The sequence below is a fragment of the Mustela erminea genome, chromosome 11 (assembly GCF_009829155.1).
Source record: "Mustela erminea isolate mMusErm1 chromosome 11, mMusErm1.Pri, whole genome shotgun sequence".
NCBI lineage: Eukaryota > Metazoa > Chordata > Mammalia > Carnivora > Mustelidae > Mustela > Mustela erminea.
Genome location: NC_045624.1, coordinates 62,964,120 through 62,985,168, shown reverse-complemented (window position 1 = coordinate 62,985,168; position 21,049 = coordinate 62,964,120). Strand labels below are relative to the sequence as shown.

At 33.9% G+C, this 21,049-nt stretch overlaps 1 protein-coding gene across 10 annotated transcripts in view; it reads left to right on the top strand.

Moving 5' to 3' along the window:
* PHF14 (PHD finger protein 14) overlaps window positions 1–21,049 on the top strand; it is a 170,767-nt gene that overhangs the window by 42,117 nt on the left and 107,601 nt on the right. For all 10 annotated transcript variants that reach the window (XM_032303977.1, XM_032303975.1, XM_032303974.1 and 7 more), the window contains exons 6-12: window positions 814–925; window positions 3,812–3,949; window positions 15,441–15,587; window positions 16,237–16,507; window positions 16,823–16,929; window positions 18,288–18,383; window positions 20,396–20,499. In XM_032303977.1, coding sequence (XP_032159868.1) covers window positions 814–925; window positions 3,812–3,949; window positions 15,441–15,587; window positions 16,237–16,507; window positions 16,823–16,929; window positions 18,288–18,383; window positions 20,396–20,499 — 975 coding nt within the window. The remainder of the gene's footprint in view (window positions 1–813; window positions 926–3,811; window positions 3,950–15,440; window positions 15,588–16,236; window positions 16,508–16,822; window positions 16,930–18,287; window positions 18,384–20,395; window positions 20,500–21,049) is intronic.

Genomic DNA, 21,049 nt, shown 5'->3' with positions numbered 1-21,049 from the left:
AATCTGTTTAAATTTCAAAATCTGGTGATCCGTATATTGTGTGGTTGTATATGAACGGAAAGGGTTCTGAATGCATTTCAAAAGTTTCAGCGCAACTTTCAAAAAAAAAAAAAGGAATTAGAATCAACTCCCCTTTTAGTTTTGAGCATTCTTTGTTTAGTGTTGTGCATCATTCAGACTTAAAAAAAAAAATACATGGGGCATGTAAGTTTTAGTACATAGTTTGTATGGTGAACAGATGAGTGAAATAGGATTTCCTTTTATTATTACAACTTGTTCTGGACAGTCTTCAGGAATCAGTTTTAACCTGGAGAGAAAGTCAGGATGAAGACCAAAAATTGTTTTAAAGTGTTCTGAAGGACTATTCCAACAGCTTTTAGAAAAAAGTAACAAGGAAGAACAATTTTACCTAATTACTGCAGAATTACTGCACAGTTCTTAAATTAGATCATTACTTCTCAGTCCTTAAAATAATGAATGTGAATATCTTTCCACGCATAAGAAAATGATGTTTTGTTTCATTTGAATAGTGGTTTTGTGCAAATATTTGAGAATAACAGGTGAGTGCAAAGAGCAGTGAATTGAAGTGACAGGCAATTATAGTTGTTCACTCTTCACTTTGGCTAAGTGCTAGAAAACTGCTTATTATTGCAGTTGTGCTTATTCCATATTCTTCAGTTATGTGAGATTCTGAGATCTGACCATAGAATTCTTTCAGTAGTTATTTGAGATGGCACATATTTTATGTTTATTTTCCTCTTGGGCATTTTATGAAAGGGTTTGATAGCAAAATCATATTTTCTCTCCTCATAGATGGGTTCACATTGTATGTGCCCTATATGTTCCTGGAGTAGCCTTTGGAGATATTGACAAATTACGACCAGTAACACTAACAGAAATGAACTATTCCAAATATGGTGCCAAGGTGAGACAAAGTTTTCTTGATTGTTTAAAAGAGAAAAATTTACTAGTTCATATGGTTTTTTACTAATGTCAGTATCATTGTTGAGTATAGAAATGCTTATGCTTATTTGTAGAGCAGTTAGCACTTAACCATCTATTATTGATAGTAATTTTCCCAGAAAGCCCATAATTTATAAATTCTTTCATGTATTCTTAATTTAAAGTACTTGTAGGGTAAAATGATAATTGATTCTGCTTCCGTTTCTGTGGCATTTAGCACACTCCTTAGCACATACGAATTTTCAGACCAGTCGGAACAAATACAAACCTATTTCTGACTTTACTTTTGAAGTGGAATTTACCAAAATTATGAAAAGAGTACAAAAGGCACTTGATGTTTTACTTAGAATTGAAGGAGTGTTGTGTTTTTGTTTTTGTTTTTTTAAAGACTACATAACCTGCTCAGCAACCTGTCAGCCTCAAGTTTATTAATTGGCTTTTATTGCTTGAGCTTTAGGATTTTAATTGATAAAAATACACTTAATAATTTAAATTTAGGTATAAAATTACCACAGACATGCCTGTAATATTAGAGTGAATTAGGCACTGATAACATTCTCTTCCATTGCTGTCTTTTGGGATATTGGGGAGGAAGACTCTTGAAAAGCATTAGTAACACATTAAAGTGGGACGGGAAGCTTACAGGTTGTTGGAAAATTCTGATACTGAAAATTCAAGAATTTGACAGTTTCTGCTGTTATATCCAGAATATCCTCCTTTGGTTCTAACCACCACCTGCATCCCTCACCCTCCGGCCTCACTCCAAAGCTCTTGTGCTTTAGTTTGGGTAATTTCTATTGAACTATCTACAGTATCCCTCTCCAAAATTAGCTAAAGTCCCCAGGGAGAAAAACAGGCCCAAGCACTGAACTTACTTTCCTGGTCCTCAGGTAATTTTATACTATCTTATTTCTCTGATGCCTTTAAGTTATAGTTTTAAAAAAGATTGTCCATATTTTCTAGTTTCCAGCAGGATTAGTACGAATTACCTAGTGCACCATTATTGGAAGTGAAAGGTACTGCTTTTTGATAAGTTTCATAATTCACACAGAGCTTAGAAGGGACTAACTTAAGTAATTTTCAGTAGACAGACATTAGTATCATAAATACAAATCTATAAGCACTGAAAAACACAGGGACCAGATATTACTTAATATATCTGAAGCCTGCAGTGACCTCTGAACCAAAAAAGAGAATCATTAAATATGCATTTGTGACCTGATTTTTCATTATCACCTTTTGTTTTGATGACCAGGAAGTGGAGTAAAAAATAATGTATTCTCTAGCTCATTTGTAAAATGAGCTCTTCTAGATCTGTCTATCCATTTCCTAATCCTGGTTGCTTGCTTTCTTGAGTTCTCAGTTGTTTAGTTCCCTAGCATTTTAAATGATTCAAGCAATTAAGAAAATTCCCTTTTCTTTACTAGATTGTTGTACAGTCTTCTTAAGACTTTATGGTCAGGAAATTTTCCCTTGTATTCACTCTGAAATCCCTTGCTCAACGTCATCATATTACATTGAATTAGTTTGGGAACTATCCTGAACAGTTTGGTTCTGTTTGTGCTATTGATATTCTTGAAATAATTTCTTCATTTTTCTTCCTTCCTCTCTCTTGTCTCATTCTTTCTCTCCTTTTTTGGTTTCATGTTTAGATTGCTATTTGCTAGGATTTTATACCATACACCTTCTACTATTATTGAAAAAAGACATATAACCAAGCAGTAGAGTGTCAGGATTTGGGTGTGTTTTCACATCTGTGCCCGGAGTCCTGTTCTTGCTATTTTCATTCACTGCTGATGTATCAATTTGGTGCTGTCTTCCTAGAATATAGTCAATATGTACACTGTTAAAATGACATTTTTAGTATCTTTTGAAACTTCTAAATTTTTTAATGTTTCCCTTTTATTTAATTTACTTAGAATGTATTTACTAGAAATAGTTCTTTAATTGTCATTTGGCAGTCTTTCAGAATTTAGCAGGTTTTTCTTTTATGAAGATTATGATCACTAGAGTAATTTATATTTTAGACCATATTTTTTTTTTTCCTTGTGCTTTAGATAGTGTAAAGAATAAAGTCGATTTGGGGGAATTGGGAGCAATCTCAGGTTTAAACTAACTTTTAGTTTTATAGTTTTTTCCTTTGTATTCAGAAAGGATGTAATTGGCTGTAATATCTATCACAACAAATTAAATTGTTTACTTAAGATTACTTTTAATTCTCTTTAAAGTATTTCTCTTTAATTTAATAGTATTTAATTCTTTTAAATGTATTTTAAAAATACATAATTTCTTGGACTATGTTGCCTAGATTTTTTGGTGAATTTTTCTCTGGCTTTTTACTTATTTTCTTTCATTTTCCAAGCAATATTATATTGTTCAAATCCATATAAGTTAATAGTTAAGAGCATGGCCTTTAAAGTGAGATTACTTTGGTTTGAATATTGACTTGGCAGTTATTTTTTGTGTTATTTTGAGATTTCTTAACCTGTTTTCAGCTTCGTATTCTCATATGTAAAATGGAGATAATACCTATTCCACATATTAGAGTGGAAGGTTCCACAGTATAGTTACGTACATTAATATATATAAAGTGCTTAGAATAGTGCCTAGCACAAAATAAACCTTCAACTTATTATTATTACTGTCATCATTTTTATATCAGTGGAATTTGGTTTATTGAAACTATAGAGAGAATTTTTCCATATAAACTCTTTTCTTGTCTTTAATTACTGTTTCTATTAATATGCTATTGATTCACTATTTGTATCTTACGGATGCTTTGTATGAGAATGCAATCTTGTTCTAGAGATATTTTTATTCTGAGAGTTTTCCTATTATTCCGTTGTAGGAGTGTAGCTTCTGTGAAGACCCTCGTTTTGCTAGAACTGGAGTTTGTATTAGCTGCGATGCAGGGATGTGCAGAGCCTATTTCCATGTGACCTGTGCCCAGAAGGAAGGTCTGCTTTCAGAGGCAGCAGCAGAAGAGGTGGGTTTATTTAAACTCATTGTTGTTGAATATGTTCATAAGATGTCTCATGATTATAAATGTCCCACAACAGGTGTGCATCATAAAATAAATTAACAAGCTTATTTTAAAAGTCTTTGCCCAGATCACTGATCTAAAATTCCAAAAATAAACAGTACATGAGTTTTTTTTTCAGTGTGAAAGCTAGTTAAGCATTTGGAAAATATGTTAACTAAAATTCTTATAGTGACAGATATATCTGATAGATGAAATGAAACATAATCAGGTTGTTTTAAAGCATTAAAATGTCAGCATCTTGGATAACCTTACTCTTTCTGTAAATAAAATCATTACCCCATCATCAGTATCTGTATTTCTTTCTTTACAATTGTTTTTGATTTTATAATTTTCCTTCCAGGTTTATTAGTTTTAGATTAAGTAGTCAGTTGTTTTCAGAGTATGTTTTGGGGACTCCTTAATATCTTTCAAAGGGTCTATGAAGTTAAAACTATCTTTGTAACAATTATGAGAATGGCATATACATTTTTTTTACTCTTAATTCTCTTATGAGCAATAGTGGATATTTCCAGAGATTATATAACACGTAATAGTATAACATAATGTGGAAATAGTTTTGAGAATCCAGCTATCTTCTTTTATGTGGGCTATTTAGATGTTAAAGAGATTTTCCCAAGTGTAAAACAGTGCCAGTCCTCTCACTGAATTTGTGTATGTAAATTATAGTATTTTTTAATAAAAATGTTATTTATCTTAACATATGATAGGATTATTTAAAATGAATAAATATATTCAAATTTTATTTATTATTTTAACTTCTGATATGGAGACTGTCTATAACTCACATACGCTCTTTTGGGCTCCGATAATTTTTAAGACTTAAGGAGTCCTGAGGCTAAGTTTTGTTGCTTCTTTTTTTTTTTTTTTTTTTTTTAAAGATTTTTTTTTTATTTATTTATTTGACAGAGAGAAATCACAAGTAGGCAGAGAGGCAGGCAGAGAGAGAGAGAGAGGAGGAAGCAGGCTCCCTGCTGAGCAGAGAGCCCAATGTGGGACTCGATCCCAGGACCCTGAGATCATGACCTGAGCCGAAGGCAGCGGCTTAACCACTGAGCCACCCAGGCGCCCAAGTTTTGTTGCTTCTTTAACTTTCTTATGTAGGCAGGTATTTGAGTGTTTGCTTGATAATTCTTGCTGTGTATTCATGGTGGATCTGTGGTATATCCAAGTCTCTCGTTGAGTTACTTTTACTGGCTAAATTTTGTGTCATACATGCTTATTATATAGGGTCTTTATCTTACTTATCTTTATCTGTAGACAGGAATCAAGTGAAAAAGATAATCTGATGAAAATTTGTTATGTAGATTTACAGTAATATATTTTTTTTAATAAATAAATTCTACAGCGGTTATATGTTGGTACATAGTTTTATACCAGTCTCTGATTCTTATGAATTGTACTTTGATTGACTGATGAAGGGTACTGGGTAAACATTGAACATTTTCACAGCTCTTAGGCAGACACAGAGGTATAATGAAATATATAATAGGGTTGTGTGGATTAGTTATGACTACAACTCAGGATGGTAAACAGCAGTGCAGAGGGGCAATACAAGTAAGATTTAGAAGACCAGGTAATCCCAGGTGAATACTTAAGATCACAGAATCTGTTAGGTTATTACTGTACTGTGGCAAACTCTGAGCTTTGCAGTCTGGAAACTCCTTTGTAGCTGTTTCTTTTAGAACTTATTGAGAACTTTACCTTTCATACTATGGTAGTTTGGGTTCCTTTGTATAGCATTATTCACCATTTTTTGGGGGGTGGGTAGACAGTAGCTAAGGAAAATGTGTGAAGTTGAGGTGCCTTGGTGGCGCAGTCATTTAAGGGTCTGACTCTTGGTTTCAGCTCATGTTGTGATCTCAGGATCATGCGATCAAGAGGCCATGGCTTTACTCAATGCAGAGTCTGCTAAAGTTTTCTTTCCCTCTGCCCCTTCCCTTGCATGCTTACACATGTGCCCATATATGCGCTCTAAAATAAATAAAATCTTTAAAAAAATAAAAAGAAAATGCATGAAGGAGCCATGTACTGCTGCCTTGTTATGTATATTTTTTGGGGGGGGAAATGATTTAAAACATTTGCATATATTTCTGGTATCTTGTTATAAAATAGAATTGGAAAATTATAAAGATTTCAGAACAATGTTTTAAAACCCAAGACTCTCTATGAATCTGTATCAGTGAGGTTTGCTCCTGGCAGTAATCATTCTGTTAAAAGAAGTTCTTGGCTACTTCTTATGGTTGGGGTAATATAATAGTATATTTAATTAAGAAACATTTTAAATTAAAACAGATCTATTGTTTGTGAGCATATCTTCTGTTTTAATTTTCTATGACATTCTAGAAATCTTCTTTCCCCTTTATTAAAGACTTGTTTGTTAAGCAGGATTTCTTCTTAATGGCTGTTTTATATAGACAGTAAAAGAAAGGTTGAAAAAGAATTAGTACCTCAGTTTCATCCAGTGACTTCACATACCTTACCATATTTTAATGATTTTTTATAGCCTTCTGACATAGTACTTTCTCTCATTGGTGAGGATCCATTTGAACTTTCTATTCTTTCTGATCCACTTTGTGAAAATTCCAGGTTATTTAGAATATTCAAACCATGTTATGATACAACATATTTATTACTAAAACAGCAATAGCACATATTCAGTTATGCTGACTGAAGTTTATGTGATTACATTTCACACCATTTAGTTAACCTTAAAGTTACTTATATTTCATGTAAAACATATGGTAGTTTCTTCTGTGATAAAGTATGGTTTGTCACACTCTGTTACCATGTAGAAAATTCTCTTTGAAACAATATAAGATTACAGATTTTATTGATTCCTTTTTTTTGCATAACCTTTGACTTAATGGACTGGAATCATTCATGGATTAAATGTCAAGGGCTTAAGTTAGATCTTTAGTTATTGAACTGATGCCATAATATTGCTGGGAAAACCCCATTTGGTAGGAATGGGCTCTTGGTGGATCCAGTAATTTTACATGAATTCATCAAGAAGTTACATTGCTTAAAACTTGATATTTTATATGAGATCTTCAGTAATACCTTTATTTGGCTATTAGGCATTTGGTAACTTACATTTTTATTTTAAGAAGTCTTTCATTTAAAATAAATATATATATATATTTAAAATATATACCTTTGGTGTATCTGTATCAACTGTATTCAACTGTATCTTTAGAGTATGTCTAGAATATGTCTTCTTAACAAATACATTGCTGCTATTCTAGTCCCAATAGTCCTTTGTTACCTGAGTTAATAACATCCTAACTCTTTCCCTACTTTTCTTTTTAGGACAGAGGATGGCAATTTTTTTCTCTGAAGAGCCAGATAGTAAATATTTTAGGCTTTTTGGCCCTATCATTTGTGTCACAACTATTTAACTTTTTGCCATTGATTGTGAAAACTGTCTTAGAGAATATGTAAATGAGTAACTATGGTTGTGTTGAAATCAACTGTTTCCAAAAGAAGCTAGGCCCAGATTTGGCTCTTAAGTCATGGTCCACCAATCCTTTTCTAGCGAATAGAGGACCTTTTCAGTAACAACTAATGCTGTTCCTTTAAGATCTAAGTCAGATCTGCTCACTTAACCTGATCAAAACCCTTCAGTGGCTTCCCATCTGATTCACACTGGAGGCCAGTTTTTTGTCTGTTTGTTTGTTTGTTTACAGTGATTATAAAGTTCTGTGTGATCTGGGTTCATAGTACCTTTCAGACCTCATCACTTCCCCTCATTCAATCTCCCTGGCCTTTTCCCTGCTCCTGTAATGAGTGTGTTGGGTAAGCTCCTGCTCTGGGCCTCTGTACTTGTTTCCTTGCATGGGCTGCCCTTCCCTCACATATGTCCTCATGGCTTATTCCCTCACTCTTTACAAATTAATTAATTAATTAATGATTTTATTTATTTATTTGGCAGAGAGGGTCACAGCGAGAGAGGAAACACAAGCAGGGGAAATGGGAGAGGGAGAAGCAGGCTTCCTGATCCCAGACTCTGGGATCATGACCTGAGCTGAAGGCAGATGCTTAATGACTGAGCTGCCCAGGCTACGCTCTCACTTTTTTTTTTTTTTTTAAATATTTTATTTATTTATTTGACAGAGAGAGAGATCACAAGTAGGCAGAGAGGCAGGCAGAGAGAGAGGGGGAAGCAGGCTCCCCGATGAGCAGAGAGCCTGATGCGGGGTTTGATCCCAGGACCCTGGGATTATGACCTAAGCTGAAGGCAGAGGCTTCAACCCACGCTCTCACTTTTTGTTTTAGATCTTCATTCCATGTCTGCTTCTCATTGTGACTTTCCTGGTGACCGTCTAACATTGTAACACTCTCCCTCCATGATACTTTCTAATCCCCTTTCCTGCTATTTTTTTGCCGTCTTTTTAGTACCTAACCACTGTCCAGTATATTGATTCTTACTTATCTTGTTTATTGTTTCTCACCTTTATTAGAACATTGATTTATGAGGAGAGGGTTTTTTTGTTTGTTTGTTTTCTCTTGCTTTTCACTGCATCTTAGTCATTAGAATACAAGTTGTGAGGGAGTGGTCCCTTTTATCAGTCAGGTTTTGTTTGATTAGCTCTTTAGCATTATTGGCTTTTTGGGTAAGATTTTATTTAAAAAAATAATTCTAGGGTATAGTTAGTTTTCAAATCATCATTTTGTGTTGTAGTATTTTGCATATATCCTTTCCCATTTATTTAATTTTCTATTCATATAAAGGCATTGCCTGAGGGTATATCTTTGTTATACTTTTTTGGGGTATTGGAATAACTGTTTATTCATACATGTGTCTCTTTATCTCTTTGGTTTACATGAGATGATGTTTCCTGCCATCCCAGCTCAGGGAACTATTAAAACATGTGTTAGCAAATAGGTGACTTTCACTTTGGTACTTTTCTAAGGTAACCTTATTTATTAACCTTTATTTAAAGTTTAACTGTAACAAGTATGATGTATTTGGGGTATATGCAGAGTATATCAATTTTTAAAAATAGTCTATATAAGCTCTATTATTAGACACATACCTGGACAGAATTATTTTGATTCTTATGATTATTCTTTTTGCTAATATGAGTTTACATTCTGATGTTGTTACATTTTTTATTGTTGCATTTTGCCTTACTGATTTTTTTCTTTTGAATTGACCTGAGAATACTGAGAAGCCAGTTTTTCAGTACATAATATTCTTTCTCTTAGTTCTTAATATTAGGTGTTGCTGTGAGTTTGCTTATGAATGTATTTGGTTTTGTTGTGATTTTGTTTTCATCTTTTGACCATCTTCACCCATTTCTCTCCTTCCATCTCTTCCTCTGGCAACTGCTGGTCTGTTCTTTCTATGAGCTTGTTTTCTGTGTATGTATTTTTTTTGTTTGTGTGTGTTTTAAGATTCTGCATATAAGAGGGATCATATAATATTTGTCTTTCTCCGTTTGGACTTATTTGACTTATCATGATGACTTTGAGTCTATCCGTGTTGTCATAAATGGCAAATTTCATTTTTTATGGCCGAATAATAGTCCATTGTATAATCTATATCACAATTTCTTTATGTGTTCATCCATTGATGGACACTTAGGTTCCATATCTTGTCTGTTGTAAATAATGCTGCAGTGAACGTGAGGGTGCATATATCTTTTTGAGTTAGTGTTTTATTTGCTTTGCATAAATACCTGGACGTAGAATTGCTGGCTACATGGTAGTTATACGTTTAAATTTTTGAGGAACCTCCATACTGTTTGCTATAGTGGCTGCACCAATTTACATTCCCAACGGTGCACTGAGATTCCCTTTTTTCCACATCCTCAACAGCACTTGTTATTTTTTATCTTTTTGATAGTAGCCATTCCAACAGATGAAAAGTGATATGTCATGTAATTTTGATTTGCATTTTCCTGATAATTGATGATGCTGTGTGTCTTCCATATACTGGTTGACCATCTGTATGTCTTCTTTGGAAAAAATACTCATATATTCATATATTCTGCCCATTTTTTAATCAGATTGTTTGGATTTTGTTTTGTTTTGTTTTGCTGTTGATTTATATGAGCCCTTTATGTATTTTGGATATTAGCCCCTTACCCAGATACATTACTTGCAAATATCTTCTCCCATTTAGTAGATTTCCTTTTCATTTTGTTTATGGTTTCCTTTGTTGTGCAGTCTTTTTTAATATAATGTAGTCCCACTATTTATTTGCATTCGTTGCTTTTGCTCTTCATGTCAGATTTTAAAAAGTCATTGCCAAAACCTTTATCAAGTAGTTTTCTGCCTTTTTTTTTTCTAGTTTTATGGTTTCAGGTCTAATGTGCACATCTTTAATCCATCGTGTAAGATAGTGGTCAGGTTTTATTCCTTTGTATGTGGCTGTATCCTTTCCCATTGTATATTCTTGACTCCTTTGTTGTAAATTAATTGACCATACATGCATGACTTTATTTCTGGGCTCTTTATTTTGTTTCATTGATCTATAGGTCTGTTTTTATGTCAGTCTATTACTGGTTTTAATTATTGTAGCTTTGTAATACAGCTTAAAATCAGGGTGCATGATGCCACTAGCTTTGTGTTAGCTTATTAACTGGTTTGGTTTTTATCTTATAGATACAGTGAATTATGTAACTGAGTTTATTAACTCCTTTAATTTTCTAAAAATTTCAGAGCCACATTTGGAGTCTAATGCCAATATGCATGGGGTCTTTAAGATATGTGTTGGCTGTTTATCTTCTTGATGTTGCATCTTACTTAGTTTTTCAGCAGCAAGTAATAGAACATTTACAATGACCCAACAGTAATGTATTAACTATCTCATATGACAGGAGGTATAAACATACGTAGTTCTGGGGTTTTTAACAACCCTTCTATTTTATCCTTCTATTCCATCAGCATCTTCATGGTTTCCTTTTTTGTTCTTGTTAAGCTTGTTGGTGTCAATATTGTTGGAATGATACAAAGCATTCAGTATTGTTGGAATGATCCTAAGCACTTCATTTTAGAATTCAAAAGAAGAGAACAAGAGTTCTCTTCTAATTGGAAATGAAAAATTTTCTCGTATGTTCACTCCGGTAGATTTTTCCTTTATCTTATGTTAAAACAGATGACAGAAATAGAACTCAGCAAGCATTTATAGAATATGAATATATAGTCCTTATTGAATTCATGTTTCTAAACCCAGTTATGTTAAGAGGTGATCTATATTTTATTTAGCAGTGATATTTATATTCAAAAGTGACTTCGTAGCACTGAGTGAAGTCAGTCAGTCATGATTTAGGGCCTATGCATATGTGCAAGGCACTAAGGTAGATACTGGGGTGGAGAAGTCTGTCAAGGAGCATAAAAATAGCTTTAAGGCACAGTATTCACCTATGTGGGGATAAATAGTATGACATTAAAAGATGTCACAAGTGTCTAGTATGGACAGGAAGTGATATAAATAGGGATAGAAATTTCCATGGAAGAATAGGAAACTTCAGCTGGACTTACTATTATTTATTTAATTATTTTTACCTTATCTATATTTCACCTTATCTATATTTTACCTTTAGCTATTTAAGCATTAGTATGGTTTTTCTCATTTATTCAATGTATTTGTTCAACAGATATATTTATCTATTGGTATTAGGCATTGTTACAGACCCTATGGAGATGGCAGTGGGGAAAACAGACAAAACGTATATTCTTTAAGGAAGCTTACATTTGAGTGGCAGGTGGGGAGAGGACAGAAAGTAAAAACGTAAGCAAAAAAAAACTAAAAAAGAAAGAAAACAAAATGCAACATTGTGATAAGTAAAGTACTGTGAAACTTTCACCTTCCAAGTAAGGTGAAACATTCAGAGAATAAAGGAGGTAGGGTAATGCTAGATGACACTTTATTTTACTTTATTTTATTTTACTTATTTTTTTTTAAGATTTTATTTATTTATTTGACAGAGAGAGAAATCACAAGTAGGTGGAGAGACAGGCAGAGAGAGAGGGGGAAGCAGGCTCCCTGCTGAACAGAGGGCCCAGTTTGGGGCTTGATCCCAGGACCCTGAGATCATGACCTGAGCCGAAACCGGAGGCTCAAACCACTGAGCCACCCAGGCACCCCTTAACATGACATTTTATGACAATATGTAAGGAAGGTGGTAGTGGACATATATTTATTTGAGAGGAGTGCATGACAGCCTGAGGGAACAGAATACACAGAGCCTGAGATAGGAACATGCTTGGTTTGGGGACCAACAAGGAGACTAGTATGGCTCGTACAGAGTTAGGGACTAGGATTGGTAAGAGGGGAGGAAGTTGCATAGAATACCAGGTAGGACTTGGAAGAACATGGGAAGGACTTTGGATTTTTTTTTTTTTAATGGTAGCAGTATGTTTTGTATGCTTTTGAATGCCTTTGTAGGTGGAACATTCCAGTTTGTCACAGGCCCTGAAGTTCTTCTATCTTCATTTATTTTCCCCCTTCTACCAACATCATTTACTTTTGTCTTATAATTTTTTAGCTTCTTTGAAGCCTCCTTTACTCATTTATATTTATTGGTATTGTTTCTCAAAGCATTCTCATTTAAAACCTTTGCCTTAGACTTACTGAATCCAAATCTCCCAGAGTTGGGCTTTACTCATCTCTCTTTAGAGACCTCCTTAAGTGAATCTGATCAGTCAGGTAGTGGCTGGAAAAGAGAAATCTTACTTATGAGTCATAGATCTTGGGTCAGCACCTTAACCTCTCTCATTTTCAGTTTTCTGTCCATAAAATTGATATTAAAATAATAATTCATCTGAAGTTTAGGGATATAGAATAAGTGAGGCAGTATATAAAAGTCACCTGTGCCTGGCATATAGTAGACATTCAGATAAATGTTTTCCATTTTCCATTGGGAACCTTTCTTAAAAGTTTCATTTCTCTAAGCAGTTTTAAAGGATATTCCAAGTCAAACAATACATTAATTAGGACACTAACTGGTTTAACAAAATCAAATAACTAGTGGTTTAAAGAAGGAAGAAGTTGAACTAGCTCTAATACGAGATTCTAGACTGGTTTGATATTCAGGGGAGTTTGATTCTAGGGATTAGGTGCTTTTATTGTTGTTTTATCTTTCCTTAGTCAGTTGTACTTTCTTACACGTCTGAGATGATTTATCTCTACTTTGACTGGGCTTCACCCATTAGAAGAAGGAAAGAGAAGTTTAAGAGTAGACAGTTTCCTTTCAAGGGCATAGTCTGGAATTTTCACCCATCTCATTTTCCAGAACTTACTACATGGCCATATCTAAATGCAGAGCGTTTCTAGCAGGGTAACCATTTACCCGGTAAAAACTCAGAGGGTTCTACCAAGGGGAAGATGGGGAGAATAGATACTGGAAGACAGTGGTTTCTGTCACAGTTAATATTTGCTTGGTATATCTTTTCATTCTCTGAGCAGCATTAATCCCTTGGTCATTCTAGCCTTGGAATTAGGTTTATTGTCCTGTAATCCCAAATTAATTAATTTTAAAAAGTTATATGGGTTACTTGTTCCTTTTCAGGTCTCTTAGACTAGAGATGACTGGTTTTTTTTGAATTCAGTGTCTTGGTCCAAATGTTAATTCATCTATGCAAGCATGAATCCTACTTCTGATGACTCAGTTTCAATCTTACCTACTTTAAAACAATAAAATACTTCTCTAGATCTGGCCATTTTGTCTGAGGTGTGATACAGTCTTTGTTTCCATTTATCATCATCTGTCACCAAGGTTAAAACATCATGAGACAGGGACGCCTGGGTGGCTCAGTTGGTTGAGCAGCTGCCTTCGGCTCAGGTCATGATCCCAGCGTCCTGGGATCGAGTCCCACATCGGGCTCCTTGCTCAGCAGGGAGCCTGCTTCTCCCTCTGCCTCTGCCTGCCATTCTGTCTGCCTGTGCTCGCTCTCTCCCCCATCTCTCTGATAAATAAATAAAATCTTTTTTTTTTTTTTAAGATTTTATTTATTTATTTGACAGAGAGAGATTACAAGTAGGCAGAGAGGCAGATTGAGAGAGGAGGAAGCAGGCTCCCTGCTGAGCAGAGAGCCCGATGCGGGACTCGATCCCAGGACCCTGAGATCATGACCTGAGCCGAAGGCAGCGGCTTAACCCACTGAGCCACCCAGGCGCCCAATAAATAAAATCTTTAAAAAAAAAAAAAAAAAAACCCCAAAAAAAGAACATCATGAGACAGCAGCTGTGTATGTGTGTGTATGTTAATACAATCTCCTACCTACATTTTTGTTACTTTACTTTATTACTATATGAAGTAGTTATAATTAAATCCATTTTACAAATGAGTTAAGAGACCCAGAGATGTGTAGAAACTTTTTTAAAGTTGTAAAACCTGTATATTACAGAGCTGACCCAAGCCTGTGTCCAGGCTTTTGTATTTCCAAATTCTGTGATGTTACCCAGTGCTATATTGTGGCATCTGTGGATATCACACTACAGAATTGTATCATGTGCTTTTTTAATTTTTAAGGATATCTTAAATTTGTTGTTGTTGTTATGTCCCATTCTGTTCTTATTCCTTTGCTTTTTTAGTGTCATGATTTCTCTTTGGATTGTAAAACCCCACCTTAGTAAGACACCCTTTTAACATAGCTTCTATAAAAACTATATGGAGAACATATCTTTATTTCTCCTCCTTAGTCCAGATCTAAAGAATGAACTCCCTGTTATTTTGTTGGCAGTTACAATGCAGTTTACATGTTTTGATTATTTACAAATTATTTTTGTTTTTTACGGAGTAAATTCCTTCCCTTCCCTTCCCTCTCTTCCCCCTGCTTCCTTCCTTCCCTACTCTTTGTAAAGAGTAATGCGTTAGGTTAGTATCATGAAGGATGGTTGTGAGAGAGCTCTGTTTTCCATTTGAGGTTTTAGAGTTATATAAAGAGTTAAAGGTGATACCTAATGTGTTCATTTGACAGGGCCTGGCTTTCTTAATCATTTTTGTCCTGGGTAGAATATGTCCATGCATTCATTGCTAGCCAGTTAAAAATGTTCCACTTATGTGTGTTGGCTAGCCCTGTATTTTTTGGTTATATTGTCTTGTAATATTAATCTGTGTATGCATAACTTTAATATTTAATAATGCCTAAGATTATTAAAATCCTACTTGTTTTAAACAGTATTTATTTTTTAGGTATACAAGTTTAACTAAATATAATACATAAGATTTGATTACAGTATTTTTTAAATCTACAAGGCCCTTAAAAGAAAAAAGTGGTTGTTAATTTGAAGTTATATATAAGATTAAGTTTCAAAAGTAGCAATTTTTATCATTATGGGCAAAAATTACTTTTATAATTTGTCTTAGAAATATCAACACTGTAGGAAGTTCTTCAAAAAAGATATATTCACTCTTATGTTAGGTTGTTTATGACCCTTTGTAGTAAAAATGTTCCCTCCGCCCTTCTGTTTTTTTTTGTATAGGATATAGCAGATCCATTTTTTGCTTATTGTAAGCAGCATGCAGATAGGTTAGACAGAAAATGGAAGAGAAAAAACTATTTGGCTCTACAATCCTATTGTAAAATGTCTTTGCAAGAGAGGGAGAAGCAACTGTCACCAGAAGCACAGGTATGGGATTCATGCCAAAATCATGTTTTTTCTTTCAAGGTTATGGATTTCGGCTCTCATATGTGTGTGCCGGCGACATGTGAAATGTATTTATGAAATGTGGTTAGTTACCTAGGAAGTGGATTGTAATTAAGGTATATGGTGAGTGTAGTTTGTAGCTGATGAGTACTCCTCATCTAGTCAACAGAGCAGCCTTTTATGAAGCGCATTTCCAAATACATTGAAAAATGTGACTTAGAGGAAATTATTCTATCAGTGCAGTATGTTGACCATATCTTTTTTCAGTCTGATCCGTTGTTATTTATGTAAAGGATCTGATCAGTTTCCCTATCTTTTAAAATGTATTTCTAGGTAAATTAAGATGAATTTATAGAGACTTGCAGTTACTGAAAAGAGAAATTTCTGTTTAATCAAATTAGTTCTGACAAATCTGATCATAGATTAGGTCCTAGAATAATTACTAGGAGTAGACCTACTTTATTGTAACCCAAGAATTATACAGTGTATCTTAATAACTGTGGATAGGTATAACTTGCCTTGATATGGGAAATTCTGGTTATCTGTACTTTCTCTAAGCATGCAAGTAGAAATCAGAGGGAATGTGTTACATTTTAGTATCTTTTAAAATTTGTATGCATTTCTTTTATAGGCAAGAATCAATGCCCGGCTTCAGCAGTATCGTGCCAAAGCAGAACTAGCTCGATCTACCAGACCTCAGGCCTGGGTTCCAAGGGAAAAATTGCCCAGACCACTCACTAGCAGTGCTTCAGCCATTCGTAAGCTGATGCGGAAAGCAGAGCTAATGGGGATCAGTACTGATATCTTTCCAGTGGACAATTCAGATACTAGTTCTAGTGTGGACGGAAGGAGAAAGCATAAGCAACCTGCTCTCACTGCTGATTTTGTGAATTATTACTTTGGTCAGTATAGACACTGATATATGCACATTGTCAATGAGAACAATTTGCTATTAGAAATATTTGTTATACTGTCAATTTTTAGAAATTCATTAGCCATGCTACATATATTAAATAAAAAGCATATTTATTTTCCTAATAAGTTGTAGGTTGTTGTAAAATGCTGAGTTCCTGTGTTTGTGAATAGGGTTAAAGTATTGTAAACAATGTAAAATTATCCATGTGATCATCTTTATGGCTAGCTTCTTCTGTTGTGTGTGTTTTGTATATCAGTTTTTATTTTCTACTAAAGTAAAATTGGATATTTAATTTAAATAGAGAGAAATATGCGCATGATTCAAATTCAGGAAAATATGGCTGAACAAAAGAATATAAAGGATAAATTAGAGAATGAACAGGAAAAACTTCATGTGGAATATAATAAGGTAAGTTGACTACAAAACAACATAATGTCATAGACCTGTTGATGATGTCATTTGTGATTTTAGAGAATTTCTATTTATGTCTTATTTTGAAATTATTATGAAGTGTTTAGGCTCTTCTCCACACTTCCTACTCTTACTGGCTTCATTATCATCCATAACACTAAGTACTTCCTATGTGCTACGTACAATTCGGGCACGTTACATACATTAACTGATATAATTTTCACCTCAGTTTTATGTGAGCTGTAATTATGGCTCCCATTTTTAGAGAAGAAAACTGAATCCTAGCGAGGTGAAGTTATTTGCCTAGACTCATGTAGCTAATCAAGTCATAGAGTTGGGATTTGAGGCCAAACAGTCTCCGTCCCTTGTTCCTAACTAGTGTACTATAGAACTTCTTTTTCTAAGTTTGTAGAAAACTTAGAAACTCCCTTTAAATGACTAGTTTTATCTTGAATTGTTTTGTAATGTTACTTTTGATTTAAGAAAAATACCTCCCAGGGCGCCTGGGTGGCTCAGTGGGTTAAGCCTCTACCTTCGGCCCAGGTCATGATCCCAGGATCCTGGGATTGAGTCCCACATCGGGCTCTCTGCTCGGCAGGGAGCCTGCTTCTTCCTCTCTCTCTTTCAGCCTGCCTCTCTGCCTATTTGTGATCTCTGTCTGTCAAATAAATAAATAAAATCTTTAAAAAAAAAAAAAAAAGAAAAATACCTCCCAATTTAAATTTCCATTCTACATCTTCATTGTAATGATGAGGGAGATCAAAAGAAATATCCTATAAAAGAAAGTTGTAGCTAAAATATTAGGTAATAAGTAATATAAGCATATAAAGCTGATGTTGACTTATTGTTAGATAACATTTTAAGCGATAAAAAATTAGTAAGAGATACGTTTCCAATATCAGCCACACTGTAGGGAAAGAAAAGAGTACTGGGATTATATTCAGAAGACCTGGGGATTCTTGCTAGTTCTTTATCTTGGTCAAGTCACAGAAACCCTATGATCCTTAGTTTTCTCATTGAAAAAATGTGGAAATGCATCTTCATAGACTCAAGGATTAATTAGAAGAATGTGTTTGAAATTATTTAGTAAACTATAATGATTTGATAAATATAGGTATTATTATCGGTAAAAATGCTAACATGAAACAAAATGCTTACATCTTATTGGTACTGCTTATTCAATAATTGGATAGCCTGCTCTTCAGGGTATTGTGACTTAAATATGTTTAAAAATACAGACTAGCAATACAGATACTCTTGGACATTTGTTGATAAATTATTTAAATTTCCCCATGTTTTGTATTGTATTGTATTATATTGTATTCGTTTACTGATTTGGATTATTTACATTGTAGCTATGTGAATCTTTAGAAGAACTGCAGAATCTGAATGGAAAACTTCGAAGCGAAGGGCAAGGAATATGGGCCTTACTAGGCAGAATCACAGGGCAGGTTAGTTTCTTTCCAATTGCTGTCTCCTATTCTTACTCTGTTATTTTCAAAGATCAGATTTCTGATACAACTTTCCTAACTAATAAATTCTGTTTGATTAGGGGCAACTAATCCTCTGTGGTAAGATAATGCCTGAAATACATCTAGAGCATTGAAAGCTTCCTACTGAGAACCTGTACCCTAATTTGGTTGTTTTAACAGCTATCTTGTTTACGAAATTTTTTCATTGGCTCTAACTAATTGACCTGTCGTTTGAGATGAAGCTAAGATTAGAAGCATGAGTTACTCCTATCAAATTCTTTCTCTGATTTAACAGTTAGACTCCTTGCCACATTTTTTTTCTATCCTGTTCTTCTGTTATATTTAGTTCCGTCTTTTTACATGTAAAATTTAAAAGGCAAACTAGAGAAATTCGTTTTTATATTGATGTAGTTTTGAGCTGCCTAAGAGATGGGTTTTGAAACTTTAATGTTAAAGGATAGTTTTTTACCTGCAGTAAATATCACTGGGATAATGACAAAAATTATTTTATCCTTGAGCATTTTTAGCCTGTTAAAGTTCTTGGTGTTGAAAAGAAGAATCATTGCCAAATAGTAGTTTCTTTGAATGTTTTTTTTTTAGTACTGTGTGTATAACACATAAATTAAAAATTTATTCAAGTAATTTCAATTCTATTTTAAAAGAGATGTTTTAGACTCATTGTGGTCCTTTTTCAATGAAAGTGATCTTATTTGTGAAGGAGGCTTATCAACGAAGAGATATTTTTCATTGTACTTGTTTCAGAGGTTTAAGAAGGGTCAAATTTATCATACAGTTCATGTAGACTTAATATTTTAGAAGATAATAAATACTGATATGTATTGTGCTATGATAGCTATAAAGATGCTTCTTTTGTGAACAGGATGTATGTGGCTTATATTAAAATGAATAATATAATTTAAGAGGTGAGAATGAGTAGTCACCTTTGGTGAATTGAAATTTCTATTGATAGGTTGTTGATGGATTTTTGAGAGATTCTGGTGTTTGATATTTAGAGAAGTTAATGTTGAGTATAAGACTATTATTAGTTTATTTACCAAGCTAGCATTATCTTTTGGTTTGATTTGCAAGACTGTCTCTTAAGAATCTCTTACTTAGTGTAAAATATTATCTACCATAAAAGGGTATTTTCATTTATTAAATGACTCTTAACAGAAGTTCACACATTTCCTTGTGTAAATGTAAAATACACAGAAGTAGAATTCATTTGTACCATTTGCATGACACTTTTTTACAGTTGGTTGAACAAATGCCGGCCCACCAGGCCACTGAGAAATGACTTTGATAGATGGTTGCTGTCTCAGAAGCCAGCATACTACAGATTAGTAGAAGACCAAAAAGAATCTCATTCACTTTGTGGAGAGTTTGGTCAAATAAGATAATTTTTCTAATTAACCTATGGAGCACCAATGTAGCTGAGATGCTGAGGAAAATAAACGGCTTCAATATTCTTCTTGTCAAGTATATTGTGTGAGGCTTTTTTTTTTTTTTAAACTCTTAAATGATTGTCCTTGTCTTTCACTTTTCAAAGCTGAAGTAGAAGTTTAATTCTCATAATATTTTAGTGTTTCAGCGAAAATTCAAAGTATGTAATTATAGGTTTCTTTTTCTTTTTTTTTTAAAGATTTTATTTATTTATTTGACAGTGAGAGACACAGTGAGAGAGGGAGAAGCAGGCTTCCTGCAGAGCAGGGAGCCCGATGTGGGGCTGGATCCCAGGACCCTGGGACCATGACCTGAGCCAAAGGCAGACGCTTAATGACTGAGCCACCCAGGTGCCCCTAATTATAGGTTTCTAATGGAAGTAACCAAAGAAACTCATTTTAATTTTTTTTTGCTGGTGTAATAGCTGGTAAAACATTTCTCCCTCACAATTCTAGCATATTTAGTTGACTTGAGTGGCAAATAGAGGAGAATGTTGCTTTATATTTTTTGTTTAAAACAAAATAAACTGCATTTGTTCAAATCAATAGAAGTTGAACATACCGGCAATTTTGCGAGCACCCAAGGAGAGAAAGCCAAGTAAAAAAGAAGGAGGCGCACAAAAGACATCTATCCTTCCTGCAGTACTTTATAGGCAAGTAATAAAATGACAAGTAAATATTGTGTTTTTTTTTAAACTCGTGCTTTTAATAACAAGGTGCTTCAGATATTTCTGAATGAATTATGTCCATACTAGAATTTATGTTAAATGCATTTGAAGTTCATTTTGTGAATATTTTCATCAAAGATGCTTTTTAGGTTGAATGACAGAAGAGATTTTTGCTCTCTTTTAATGATAAGTAACTTATATCCTTTAAATAGGTGGAGATGTATCTCCAAAAGTTCCGTGGAAGTGAATAGTCAGTCCTCTTTGGAGAATTGGAAAGTGACTTTAAATAATGTAGATAATAATTTTCTTAAATAATTAAAAGGATATATAAATATACATTTATATTTTATTTTACTTAAATGAGTTCTAGAGCTTTGCATGTGTTTTTAAGTGGTGATAGTTATCATAAAAGTCTCAATTCCTGCCTTTGTACAGTGGTGGATGATGAAGAAAACTTGTGGATTTGAATCTGTCTATATATTTTTCTGTGCTCAGTTGTAATAATTTTATTTACATAAGTGTGTTTTTTTTTTAC